Source organism: Hypanus sabinus, chromosome 7 (assembly GCF_030144855.1).
Source record: "Hypanus sabinus isolate sHypSab1 chromosome 7, sHypSab1.hap1, whole genome shotgun sequence".
Lineage (NCBI taxonomy): Eukaryota > Metazoa > Chordata > Chondrichthyes > Myliobatiformes > Dasyatidae > Hypanus > Hypanus sabinus.
Genome location: NC_082712.1, coordinates 96,713,167 through 96,727,754, shown reverse-complemented (window position 1 = coordinate 96,727,754; position 14,588 = coordinate 96,713,167). Strand labels below are relative to the sequence as shown.

The 14,588-nt window shown below is 51.4% G+C and overlaps 1 protein-coding gene across 1 annotated transcript; it reads left to right on the top strand.

Annotated features, from left to right (window-relative positions):
- Window positions 1-206: 206 nt before the first annotated feature.
- On the top strand, window positions 207-7,286 carry LOC132397508 (mucin-2-like; the record flags this gene model as incomplete). The annotated part of the gene is made up of 6 exons (XM_059976338.1): window positions 207-1,225; window positions 1,274-2,716; window positions 2,786-2,905; window positions 3,094-3,178; window positions 3,987-4,061; window positions 4,935-7,286. Coding segments are annotated over 6 exons (5,094 nt in total), but the record flags the coding sequence as incomplete, so codon positions are not given.
- Between the last annotated feature and the right edge of the window lie 7,302 nt (window positions 7,287-14,588).

Genomic DNA, 14,588 nt, shown 5'->3' with positions numbered 1-14,588 from the left:
CCTCAGAGTCCAGCACAACCACCCCAGAGTCCAGCACAACCACTCCAGAGTCCAGCAGAACCACCCCAGAGTCCAGCACAACCACCCCAGAGTCCAGCACAACCACCCCAGAGTCCAGCGCAACCACTGCAGAGTCCAGCACATCAACCCCAGAGTCCAGCACAACCACCTCAGAGTCCAGCACAACCACGGCAGAGTCCAGCACAACCACCTCAGAGTCCAGCACAACCACCTCAGAGTCCAGCACAACCAGCCCAGAGTCCAGCACAACCACCACAGAGTCCAGCACAACCACTGCAGAGTCCAGCACAACCGCCACAGAGTCCAGCACAACCACCTCAGATTCCAGCACAACCACCCCAGAGTCCAGCACAACCAGCCCAGAGTCCAGCACAATGACCCCAGATTCCAGCACAACCACCTCAGAGTCCAGCACAACCACCTCAGAGTCCAGCACAACCAGCCCAGAGTCCAGCACAATGACCCCAGAGTCCAGCACAACCTCCACAGAGTCCAGCACAACCACTGCAGAGTCCAGCACAACCACCCCAGTGTCCAGCACATCAACCTCAGAGTCCAGCACAACCACTCCAGAGTCCAGCACAACCACCCCAGAGTCCAGCACAACCACTGCAGCATCCAGTACAACGACCCCAGATTCCAGCACAATGGCCCCAGAGACCAGCACAACTACCGCAGAGACCAGCACAACGACCCCAGAGTCCAGCATGTCAACATCAGAGTCCAGCACAACTACCGTAGTGTCCAGCACAACGACCCCAGAGTCCAGCACAACCACCCCAGAGTCCAGCACAACCTCCTCAGAGTCCAGCACAACCACCTCAGAATCCAGCACAACCACCTCAGAGTCCAGCACAACTACCCCAGAGTCCAGCACAACTACCCCAGAGTCCAGCACAACCACCCCAGAATCCAGCACAACCACCCCAGAGTCCAGCACAACTACCCCAGAGTCCAGCACAACTACCCCAGAATCCAGCACAACCACCCCAGAGTCCAGCACAACTACCCCAGAGTCCAGCACAACCACCCCAGAGTCCAGCACAACCTCCTCAGAGTCCAGCACAACCACCTCAGAGTCCAGCACAACCACCCCAGAGTCCAGCACAACCACCGCAGAGTCCAGCACAACCACCCCAGAGTCCAGCACAACCACCCCAGAGTCCAGCACAACCACCGCAGAGTCCAGCACAACCACCACAGAGTCCAGCATGTCGACCACAGAGTCCAGCGCAACGACCGCAGAGTCCAGCACAACCTCCCCAGAGTCCAGTAGAACCACCTCAGAGTCCAGCACAACAACCACAGAGTCCAGCACATCAACCCCAGAGTCCAGCACAACCACCCCAGAGTCCAGTACAACCACCTCAGAGTCCAGCACAACCACCTCAGAGTCCAGCACAACCAGCCCAGAGTCCAGCACAACTACCCCAGATTCCAGCACAACCACCCCTGAGTCCAGCACAACGACCCCAGAGCCCAGCACAACCACCTCAGAGTCCAGCACAACGGCCCCAGAGTCCAGCACAACCACCCCAGAGTCCAGCACAACCACCTCAGAGTCCAGCACAACCACCTCAGAGTCCAGCACAACCAGCCCAGAGTCCAGCACAATGACCCCAGATTCCAGCACAATGACCCCAGATTCCAGCACAACGGCCCGAGAGACCAGCACAACTACCGCAGAGACCAGCACAACGACCCCAGAGTCCAGTATGTCGACATCAGAGTCCAGCACAACTACCGCAGAGTCCAGCACAACGACCCCAGAGTCCAGCACAACCACCCCAGAGTCCAGCACAACCACCCCAGAGTCCAGCACAACTATCCCAGAGTCCAGCACAACCACCTCAGAATCCAGCACAACCATCGCAGAGTCCAGCACAACTACCCCAGAGTCCAGCAGAACCACCCCAGAGTCCAGCACAACCTCCCCAGAGTCCAGCACAACCACCACAGAGTCCAGCATGTCGACCACAGAGTCCAGCGCAACCTCCCCAGAGTCCAGCAGAACCACCCCAGAGTCCAGCACAACAACCACAGAGTCCAGCACATCAACCCCAGAGTCCAGCACAACCACCCCAGAGTCCAGCACAACCACCCCAGAGTCCAGCACAACCACCTCAGAGTCCAGCATGTCAACATCAGAGTCCAGCACAACTACCGTAGTGTCCAGCACAACGACCCCAGAGTCCAGCACAACCACCCCAGAGTCCAGCACAACCTCCTCAGAGTCCAGCACAACCACCTCAGAATCCAGCACAACCACCTCAGAGTCCAGCACAACTACCCCAGAGTCCAGCACAACTACCCCAGAGTCCAGCACAACCACCCCAGAATCCAGCACAACCACCCCAGAGTCCAGCACAACTACCCCAGAGTCCAGCACAACTACCCCAGAATCCAGCACAACCACCCCAGAGTCCAGCACAACTACCCCAGAGTCCAGCACAACCACCCCAGAGTCCAGCACAACCTCTTCAGAGTCCAGCACAACCACCTCAGAGTCCAGCACAACCACCCCAGAGTCCAGCACAACCACCGCAGAGTCCAGCACAACCACCCCAGAGTCCAGCACAACCACCCCAGAGTCCAGCACAACCACCGCAGAGTCCAGCACAACCACCACAGAGTCCAGCATGTCGACCACAGAGTCCAGCGCAACGACCGCAGAGTCCAGCACAACCTCCCCAGAGTCCAGTAGAACCACCTCAGAGTCCAGCACAACAACCACAGAGTCCAGCACATCAACCCCAGAGTCCAGCACAACCACCCCAGAGTCCAGTACAACCACCTCAGAGTCCAGCACAACCACCTCAGAGTCCAGCACAACCAGCCCAGAGTCCAGCACAACTACCCCAGATTCCAGCACAACCACCCCTGAGTCCAGCACAACGACCCCAGAGCCCAGCACAACCACCTCAGAGTCCAGCACAACGGCCCCAGAGTCCAGCACAACCACCCCAGAGTCCAGCACAACCACCTCAGAGTCCAGCACAACCACCTCAGAGTCCAGCACAACCAGCCCAGAGTCCAGCACAATGACCCCAGATTCCAGCACAATGACCCCAGATTCCAGCACAACGGCCCGAGAGACCAGCACAACTACCGCAGAGACCAGCACAACGACCCCAGAGTCCAGTATGTCGACATCAGAGTCCAGCACAACTACCGCAGAGTCCAGCACAACGACCCCAGAGTCCAGCACAACCACCCCAGAGTCCAGCACAACCACCCCAGAGTCCAGCACAACTATCCCAGAGTCCAGCACAACCACCTCAGAATCCAGCACAACCATCGCAGAGTCCAGCACAACTACCCCAGAGTCCAGCAGAACCACCCCAGAGTCCAGCACAACCTCCCCAGAGTCCAGCACAACCACCACAGAGTCCAGCATGTCGACCACAGAGTCCAGCGCAACCTCCCCAGAGTCCAGCAGAACCACCCCAGAGTCCAGCACAACAACCACAGAGTCCAGCACATCAACCCCAGAGTCCAGCACAACCACCCCAGAGTCCAGCACAACCACCCCAGAGTCCAGCACAACCACCTCAGAGTCCAGCACAACCACCTCAGAGTCCAGCACAACCAGCCCAGAGTCCAGCACAATGACCCCAGATTCCAGCACAACCACCCCAGAGTCCAGCACAACCAGCCCAGAGTCCAGCACAACCACCGCAGAGTCCAGCACAACGACCCCAGAGCCCAGCACAACCACCTCAGAGTCCAGCACAACAACCCCAGAGTCCAGCACAACTACCGCAGAGTCCAGCACAACGACCCCAGAGTCCAGCACAACCGCCCCAGAGTCCAGCACAACCACCCCAGAGTCCAGCACATCGACCACAGAGTCCAGCACAACGACCCCAGAGTCCAGCACAACCGCCCCAGAGTCCAGCACAACTACCCCAGAGTCCAGCACATCCACCCCAGAGTCCAGCACATCGACCACAGAGTCCAGCACAACCACCTCAGAGTCCAGCACAACGACCGCAGCGTCCAGCACAACCACTTCAGAGTCCAGCACAACCACCCCAGAGTCCAGCACAACCACCTCAGAGTCCAGCACAACCACCTCAGAGTCCAGCACAACCACCCCAGAGTCCAGCACAACGACCCCAGAGTCTAGCACATCGACACCAGAGTCCAGCACAACCACCGCAGAGTCCAGCACAACGACCCCAGATTCCAGCACAACCACCTCAGAGTCCAGCACAACCACCCCAGAGTCTAGCACAACCACCCCAGAGTCCAGCACAACGTCCCCAGAGTCCAGCACAACGACCCCAGATTCCAGCACAACCACCCCAGAGTCCAGCACAACCACCCCAGAGGCTAGCACAACCACCTCAGAGTTCAGCACAACGACCCCAGAGTCCAGCACAACCACTTCAGAGTCCAGCACAACCTCCCCAGAGTCCAGCACAACCACCCCAGAGTCCAGCACAACCACCCCAGCATCCAGCACAACCACCACAGAGTCCAGCACAACCATCGCAGAGTCCAGCACATCCACCCCAGCGTCCAGCACAACCACCACAGAGTCCAGCACAACCATCGCAGAGTCCAGCACATCCACCCCAGTGTCCAGCACAACTACCCCAGAGAGCAGCACAACCACCCCAGAGTCCAGCACATCCACTGCAGAGTCCAGCATGTCGACCCCAGAGTCCAGCACAACAACCCCTGATTCCAGCACAACCACCCCAGAGTCCAGCACAACCACCTCAGAATCCAGCACAATCACCCCAGAGTCCAGCACAACCACCCCAGTGTCCAGCACATCTACCCCAGACACCAGCACAACCACCTCAGAGTCCAGCACAGCAACCCCAGAGTCCAGCACATCCACCTCAGAGTCCAGCACAACTACTGCAGAATCCAGCACAACCACCCCAGCGTCCAGCACAACCACCACAGAGTCCAGCACAACCACTGCAGAGTCCAGCACAACCACCTCAGAGTCCAGCACAACAACCCCAGATTCCAGCACAACCACCCCAGAGTCCAGCACATCAACCCCAGAGTCCAGCACAACCACCCCAGAGTCCAGCACAACAACCACAGAGTCCAGCACATCGATCCCAGAGTCCAGCACCACCACCTCAGAGTCCAGCACAACAACCCCAGATTCCAGCACAACCACCACAGAGTCCAGCACAACAACCCCAGATTCCAGCACAACGACCCCAGTGTCCAGCATAACCACCTCAGAGTCCAGCACAACCACCACAGAGTCCAGCATAACGACCCCAAAGTCCAGCACAACCACCCCAGAGTCCAGCACAACCACCCCAGCGTCCAGCACAACCACCCCAGAGTCCAGCAAAACCACACCAGAGTCCAGCACAACCACCTCAGAGTCCAGCACAACCACCCCAGAGTCCAGCACAACCACCTCAGAGACCAGCACAACCACTCCAGAGTCCAGCACAACAACCCCAGATTCCAGCACAACCACCACAGAGTCCAGCACAACAACCCCAGATTCCAGCACAACCACCCCAGAGTCCAGCACATCAACCCCAGAGTCCAGCACAACCACCCCAGAGTCCAGCACAACAACCACAAAGTCCAGCACATCGATCCCAGAGTCCAGCACAACCACCTCAGAGTCCAGCACAACAACCCCAGATTCCAGCACAACCACCACAGAGTCCAGTACAACAACCCCAGATTCCAGCACAACGACCCCAGATTCCAGCACAATGACCCCAGAGTCCAGCACAACCACCTCAGAGTCCAGCACAACGACCGCAGCGTCCAGCACAACCACTTCAGAGTCCAGCACAAGCACTCCAGAGTCCAGCACAACCACCCCAGAGTCCAGCACAACCACCTCAGAGTCCAGCACAACCACCTCAGAGTCCAGCACAACCACCCCAGAGTCCAGCACAACGACCCCAGAGTCTAGCACATCGACACCAGAGTCCAGCACAACCACCGCAGAGTCCAGCACAACGACCCCAGATTCCAGCACAACCACCTCAGAGTCCAGCACAACCACCCCAGAGTCTAGCACAACCACCCCAGAGTCCAGCACAACGTCCCCAGAGTCCAGCACAACGACCCCAGATTCCAGCACAACCACCCCAGAGTCCAGCACAACCACCCCAGAGTCTAGCACAACCACCTCAGAGTCCAGCACAACGACCCCAGAGTCCAGCACAACCACTTCAGAGTCCAGCACAACCTCCTCAGAGTCCAGCACAACCACCCCAGAGTCCAGCACAACCACCCCAGCGTCCAGCACAACCACCACAGAGTCCAGCACAACCATCGCAGAGTCCAGCACATCCACCCCAGTGTCCAGCACAACTACCCCAGAGTCCTGCACAACCACCCCAGAGTCCAGCACATCCACTGCAGAGTCCAGCACGTCGACCCCAGAGTCCAGCACAACAACCCCTGATTCCAGCACAACCACCCCAGAGTCCAGCACAACCACCTCAGAATCCAGCACAATCACCCCAGAGTCCAGCACAACCACCCCAGTGTCCAGCACATCTACCCCAGACACCAGCACAACCACCTCAGAGTCCAGCACATCAACCCCAGAGTCCAGCACATCCACCTCAGAGTCCAGCACAACCACTGCAGAATCCAGCACAACCACCCCAGCGTCCAGCACAACCACCACAGAGTCCAGCACAACCACTGCAGAGTCCAGCACAACAACCCCAGATTCCAGCACAACCACCCCAGAGTCCAGCACATCAACCCCAGAGTCCAGCACAACCACCCCAGAGTCCAGCACAACAACCACAGAGTCCAGCACATCGATCCCAGAGTCCAGCACAACCACCTCAGAGTCCAGCACAACAACCCCAGATTCCAGCACAACCACCACAGAGTCCAGTACAACAACCCCAGATTCCAGCACAACGACCCCAGTGTCCAGCATAACCACCTCAGAGTCCAGCACAACCACCACAGAGTCCAGCATAACGACCCCAAAGTCCAGCACAACCACCCCAGAGTCCAGCACAACCACCCCAGCGTCCAGCACAACCACCCCAGAGTCCAGCACAACCACACCAGAGTCCAGCACAACCACCTCGGAGTCCAGCACAACCACCCCAGAGTCCAGCACAACCACCTCAGAGACCAGCACAACCACTCCAGAGTCCAGCACAACAACCCCAGATTCCAGCACAACCACCACAGAGTTCAGCACAACAACCCCAGATTCCAGCACAACGACCCCAGAGTCCAGCACAACCACCTCAGAGACCAGCACAACTACCCCAGAGTCCAGCACAACGACCCCAGAGTCCAGCACAACCACCTCAGAGACCAGCACAACTACCCCAGAGTCCAGCACAACGACCCCAGATTCCAGCACAACGACCCCAGAGTCCAGCACAACCACCTCAGAGTCCAGCACATCAACCCCAGAGTCCAGCACAACCACACCAGAGTCCAGCACACCAAACACAGAGTCCAGTACACTGGCCAGCACATTGACTACAGTGACCAGTACATCGACCATACTGTCCAGCACACTGACCAGCTCATTGACTACAGTGACCAGTACATCGACCATACAGTCCAGCACACTGACCAGCACATCAACCACAACCAACACATCACCTACACCAACCAGTACACCAAAAGGAACTTCGACAACCAGTACAACTCCTCGGAGCACTGTGCGTTCCACCACAGCTAAAAGACCAGGTAATTGTTGATTCCGTTACTTAGTGTGTTCATGTCACTGCAAACAGTCTGATTTGTGCATCATCCTGTCCGGAAGTTTAGAATTATCTTTCACTTTCTCCAAAACTGGATGTTTTCAATATTTCTTGTGTTGTTTATTAGTCACAAACCATCCTGCTGTGTTGCCCCATTAATAAAACCTGAATTTGTTCAACCAAATATTGGCGGCAAAATATGCAGCATTGAGATTAAAGATGTCCAATAATAAAGGGTTACAGTAGGATTTTGTTCACTTAAATATTAGCAATGAATTAGAAGAGTGAATTTAAACCAGGCTAGTGAAAAATGTTGCATTTTGTGAGGTCTAATGTCTGTGCAAAGTAGGTGATTAATGTCAGGATACTTAATGATGTATAATTGGATCGGATCCTGGAGTCCATGTCTGTAGCTTCATGAAAGTGGCCAAGCAAGTAGATAGGGTGTTAGGGTGTACCTCATGCTTGCCTTAATTGATCAGGACTGAGCAAAAGAATCTAGAGTAATGTGGCAACATTTGGAGTGTTGTATGCAAATCTTGTCACCCCATCTGAAATAAGGTGGAGGCTTTGGAAAGGTGCGGAAGATTTCCCGGAATGCTGCCTGAACTTCAGGACATGAGTTATAAGCAGAGGTTTGACAAACGTAGAGCTTCAGAAACTGTGGGAAACCAAGCAGGTTTATAGAATCAATTAGAATAGACTGTCAGTGGGTAGAAGTGTCAAGTCCATGTACTTAAGCTGATAGAGGGAAAGTTCAAAGGACCAGGACAAGTCTTTTTACACAGAAAGTGGGAGGTGTCTGGAGGAGTTGACCTGGGGCGGGGCTAGAACCAGATAATATTGACATTTAAGAGGCTTTTAGATTGGCACTGAATATGCAGGGAATAGAGGAATAGGGATCATGTGCAGGCAGACGAGATTTACTTCAGCATCATGCTTGACAGAGACATTGTAAGACAAAAGGTTTGTTCCTGTGTTGTACTGTTCTATGTTCTATATAAAGTAGAACTGTAAATGTCAGAAACATTAGGGAGGTTAGACAGCATTAGGTAATGTTTGGATTAAACTTCAACAGATTTTACTAAATTTCCATCACCTTCACTTTTCCTTCGATTCTGATCTCATATTGGGGACAGTGCTGTAGGTAGTGAAGTAAACCCAGCAGTATGTCTGTTATCAACAAGGGTAAGTCTGCCGATGCTGGAAATCCAAAGCAACCTGCATACATAACATGCAGGAGGAACTCAGCAGGTCAGACAGCATCTACAGAAATGAATATTCAATATTTCAGGCCAAGACCCTTCTTCAAGACTGAGAAGGAAGGGGGAAGAAGCCAGAATAAAAAAGGTGGGAGCGTAGGAGGCTAGCTGGAATGTGATAGGTGAGACCAGGTGGGTGAGAAATGTCAAGGGTCAGAGAGGAAGGAATCTGATTGGAGAGGGGAGTTGACCATGGGAGAAAGGGAAGGAGGAGGGGATCCTGGGAGAGATGACAAGCAGGTGAGGAGGTAAAAGGACAGAGTGGGGAATAGAAGAAGAGGGGAGGGGAGGGGGACTGTTTTTTACTGTAATGAGAAACCAATATACATTCCACCAGTTTGGAAGCTATCCAGAAGGTTCCTTTGCACTGAGGGTGGCCTCATCTTGGCACAAAAAGAGGCCCTGGATAGGAACAGGGACAGGAGCAGGAATTAAAATGTTTGGCCACTGGCAAGTCCCACTTTTGGCAGATGGAGTGGAAGTGCTGGTCGAAGCAGTCCTCCAATTTACAATGGGTGTCACCAATGTAGAGGAGGCTGCATTGGGAGCACCGGACACAATAGACGACCCTAGCAGAGTCGCAGGTGAAGTGTTGCCTCACCTGGAATGATTGTTTGGGGTGCCTTTCCTGATTAAAGTTGGTCTCCGTTACACTGTTTAACTTGTACAATGTGATCTGATTATAAAATTTATTTTCCATTTAGTTGTGTATAGTTGATTTTACAGTTCATAATTCACATGGATTCAGAAGAACATCAGCCCGTAATGGCAGATTTTACACAATGGCAGAGTACTTCCCAATTTCCAGAGAGGAACTTAGAATTTGTGTTTATGAAATATATGTGGAGAGAGGTCCCATGTGTTGGACTAAGGCTAGGATGTTCACTTACACCACCATTTGGTTCCTCCAGTAGTAACAAGCCCCAATGCAAAGGAGCAATTAATTTCATAAACTATCGAGACACAGTGAGGTAAATGTCAAGCCTGTAAAATACTTACTCACTCACACATGAAGCAAAGGCTGTTACGTTACTGACACTCTTCACTTGACCTTCCCTTCCCATTGCATACTCATCATTACCCAGTTACTGAATTTCCAATCCCTTCTACTTCTAACACAGATGTAAAATTTACCATAGATAGTCCAAAAGCCACATTTACCTCTTCAGGCAGTTTTGTCCAGTTCACATGAACTTGTTGCCCCTTCAGTCCTCAGAAACACTCACCATGATAGTCCCTCAGTTGTGTATCAGCCTCAGATTTTGAATGGAGATGAGGAGGAATTTCTTCAGCCAGAGAGTGGTGAATCTGTGGAGGCCAAGTCATTGGTATCATAAAGGAAAGTTGTCTGTCATGTTGGACATTGATTCAGAATGACTCCTCTCATGCAAAACCAGCAGAGGCAGTTGAAGTGAAACTGGAGACCCAAAAACCACACCAACTGAGGTAAGAATTGATCCCCTTGATTAAAAGCTCCTCTCTCCAATCATAGGGAGACTCAAGTGCTTTTTTAAATTATTTGTTTTTGGCCAGTATTGAAAAGCAAATGTTGATGTTTGGAAATCTGACATGAAACATTGAATACAAGAAATGATCTGTGACTCGGATAGAATTGTAGATGAGAAACAGATTTAGTGGTTCAGATAAACCACCTTTCATTTTATCTCAGTGAACAGAAAATTGGGAGATGTGGCAGAGATACACTGCAACCCAACGGGAACGCTTAGGTAGCAAGGAAGTAGAAAAACAATGTAGCCTTCATCGATGGGAGAGGGCGTCCAAGCACAGGACAGTGACAAAAGTCCTGAAAAGCATCACTTACACTCAGTGGCCACTTTATTAGGTACACTGTACTCCTGATAATTAATGTAAATATCTTATCAGCTAATCATGCATTAGCAACTCAATGCATAAAAGCATGCAAGAGGTTCAGTTGTTGCTCAGACCAAACATCAGAATGGGGCAGAAATGTGACTGAAGTGACTTTCACAGAGGAATGATGGTTGGCGCCAGGCAGGATTTGCTGACTATCTCACAAACTGCTGATCTCCTGGGATTTTCAAGCCCAACAGTCTCTCGTGGTTACAGAGAACGGTGTGATAAACAAAAAACATCCAGTGAGCAGGAGATCTGTGGGTGAAAACACCTTGTTAACGAGAAAGGTCAGAGGAGAATGGCCAGACAGGTTCAAGCTGACAGGAAGGTGACAGTAACTCAAATAACCACAAGTTACTACAGTGGTGTGAAGTGTATATCTGAATGCACAACATGTTGAACTTTGGATGGTCAACATAGAAAACCTCACTCAACGTACCCACATAAGATATTCTCACTAGTCCACACATCATCCTGGCAAATCTCCTGTGTACCCTCTCTTCCACATCCTTCCTATAAATGGAGTGACCAAAACTGAACCCCTTCTTTAAAGAAAGGAATTCCTTTCCTCTACTATTGATGCTGCCCTCACTCGCATCTCCTCCATCTCCCGTCCATCTGTGCTCACCCCATCTTCCCGTTGCCTTAACAGTGCTGGAGTCCTTCTTGTCCTTACCTACCACCCCATCAGCTTCTGAATCCTCCACAAGTCCCTTATCCATTTGTCCCTCCCCACTAATCTCCCTCCAGGCATTTACTTCTGCAAGTGGCCTAAGTGTTACACTGGCCCATTCACCTCCTCCCTCACCTCCATTCAGTCCCCAAACAGTCCTTCCAACACTTCACCTGCAAATCTGCTGGGGTCGTCTACTACGTCTGGAGCTCCTGAAGTGGCTTTCTCTACGCAGGACCACTTCATCAAGCACCTCCGTCCCATCCGCCACAAGTGGGACACTCAGTGGCCAAAAGTTTTAATTTTGATTCCCATGCCCATTCCGACCTGTCAGTCCGTGTCTCCTCTTGTGCTGCCATGAGGCCCCCCCTCTGTGAGGAGGAGCAACACTTTATATTGAGTCTGAGTAACATCCAACCTGATGGCATGAATGTCGATTTCTCCTTCCGGTTAACAAATTCAATCCCCCCCCATTCCCCACTCTGACCTTTTTCTTCTTCTCTCCAGCCTATTACTTCCCCCTCCTTCCTTTTCTCCTGAGGTCCACTCTCCTCTCCTATCAGATTCCTTCTTCTCCAACCTTTGACCTTTCCCACCCACCTGGCTTCACCTATCACCTAGCCTCTTTCGCCTCCCCTCACCTTCTTTATTTTGGCATCTTCCCCTCAGATTTGAAGGAGGGTCTCAGCCTAAAACATTGACTGTTTAGATTGTGCTTAGCCTGCTGAGTTCCTCCAGCATTTTGTGTGTTTTGCTTTGATCTTCTTGCGGAGTGAAAGCATCCTCATTACAAACCTATTTCTGTGCCATTAAGCACACTAAAATATGTTATATTCTGCTCCCTCTTCCCAAGTCATTAATGCAAATTATAAGAAATTGAGGCCCCAGAACTGATACTTGGGGTAATCAACTAGTAACATCCTTCTGGCTGAACAAGACCCATTTATTCTAACTGTCTTCTATGCAATAACCATCCATACTAACATTCTTTGCCTCGACCAGAGATTCCCAATCTTTTTTATGCCATGGAGCAATACCATTAAGCAGGGGTGTCCATGGGCCCCAGGTTGGGAACCCCTGGCCTAGACCTTAATATGACAGCTTAGCCTTCTAAAAATCCAAATTCACACTACATCCCTCTACTCAAGCCCAACTAGTTTACTGAAGGGGCAGTAATGGCAGTCAGTGGAATGCTCCTTCTGTGAGATGTGGGAGTGCAGGGAGAGTACAAATATCCCTAACAACACACACAAAATGCTGGAGGAAACTCACCAGGTCAGACAGTACCTACGGAAGTTAATGAACTTCGGGCTGAGACCCTTCATCAGGATCGGCCTGAAACATGGAATGTTTGTCAATTTCCATATATGCTGCCTGACCTGCTGAGTTCCTGCAGCATCCAGTTTGTGTTGCTTTGGATTTCCAGCAACTGCAGAGTTTCTGCTGTTTACATCTGCAGGAAGTACGCCCACTCCTCTTCTCAGGCTGCATGCATCATTTGGACTCACGGGAGACAGAGGGTGGTCGGTACGGGAGGTGGAGACACCAAAGTGTCAGCTAGGTGCATGTGCAGTGCCAGGAAGGGAAGACAAGTAGAGCAGGAATCTCCTGTGGCTGTTCCCTTTCAAGTGAAAGCATCCATTTGTATACTGTTGTGAGTGGATAGCCCCTCAGTCATATCGGGGGCACAATGACTGTCTCTGTTGAACAACAGGGTAGTGTGAGGACTCAGGGAACAACAGTGGCATGGAACATCACAGACAAGGGCACAGAATAGCATCCAAAAGGTTCCAGGGTGGTGTGTTGTCTTCCTGGGCTAGGGCCAAAGAAGTCTCTGCAAGGGGCGAATAAGCCGAGAGAAGTCTTGGTTCATTAATGATAAAGGCAGGAAGAGAAACAAGGTTCTGCAAAGTAGAACCTCCAAAATTGTCATCTCAGGATTATTGCTTGTCCATGTTCTGTGGGAACAAGAAATAGAGAAGTAGTACTGTTAAATTTGTGGCTAAGGATCTGGTGCAGGAGAGTGGGCTTCAGGTCATTCATTCATTCATTATGTGCCGTGTTGTGTGATGTGGTGATCGTGGCTTTGACCACGGTTTGGTCTTGTCAAATTTTTCTGGAGAAGTAGTTTGCTATTGACTTCTTCTGAGCAGTGTCTCTATAAGACAGGTAACCCCAGCCATTACACAGGACAACAAATTTTTTTCTAAAAGTTTTTCTTATGATAAACCACTTGAAGCTGACAACAAATATAATTTTGACTACTTGTATCATGTAGGAATTTGGAGAAATAAGCAGTTAACTTTTAATGAATATAATGCCTTTAATTGCATAAAAATGCTGATGCTTTGCAATAGTTCAACTAAGCTAAAATGTTTTGTTGATGATTTTCATTTGCACTTGGTGTCTGAGGCTTCTCACTTAAGTGCCCAACAATAATCAGCCAGCATTGATATATTCCAGTTGCCCTGATACCGTTTCTCCACAATGCAATGTCCATGCTCATCACTGACATCACCAAGATTTGAAATTAATTGAATGATCTTTATTGTCATTATACATTGGTACAATGAAACTCTGTTTAGCTTCCTCTCAGGCAATCAAGCAAAGCAGTAGATAAAAACAAGACAGGAATAGAAAAACAGTATTGAATAGATAAGTAGCAGAAAATAAGTTGCAGCAGCACCAGAATATCACGGTAATGCACGAAGTGCCGTTAGTGCAAGTATTTGAGTCCTTGTGTGTGCTCACAGTTTCAGTCATTGTTCTGAGGGAGTGGTGTGATGGAGGCCACAGCTCTGGGGTAGAAGCTGTTCCTCAGTCTATTTGTTCTGGCTTTTAGTGTCCTGAACCTTTTGCTGGACGGCAGTGGGTCAAACAGGGAGTGGCTGGGGAGTGTGGTGTCTCTGGTTATGCTGATTGCTTTCCTCCTGCGTCTGCTGGAATAGATGGTGTCCAGTCCTGGGAGCTCCAACCCAACAATTCGCTGGGCCGCCTTCACCACGCGATGCAGGTCTTGTCGCTCAGCGGTTGTACAGCTTTCATACCACACTGTGGCGCTGT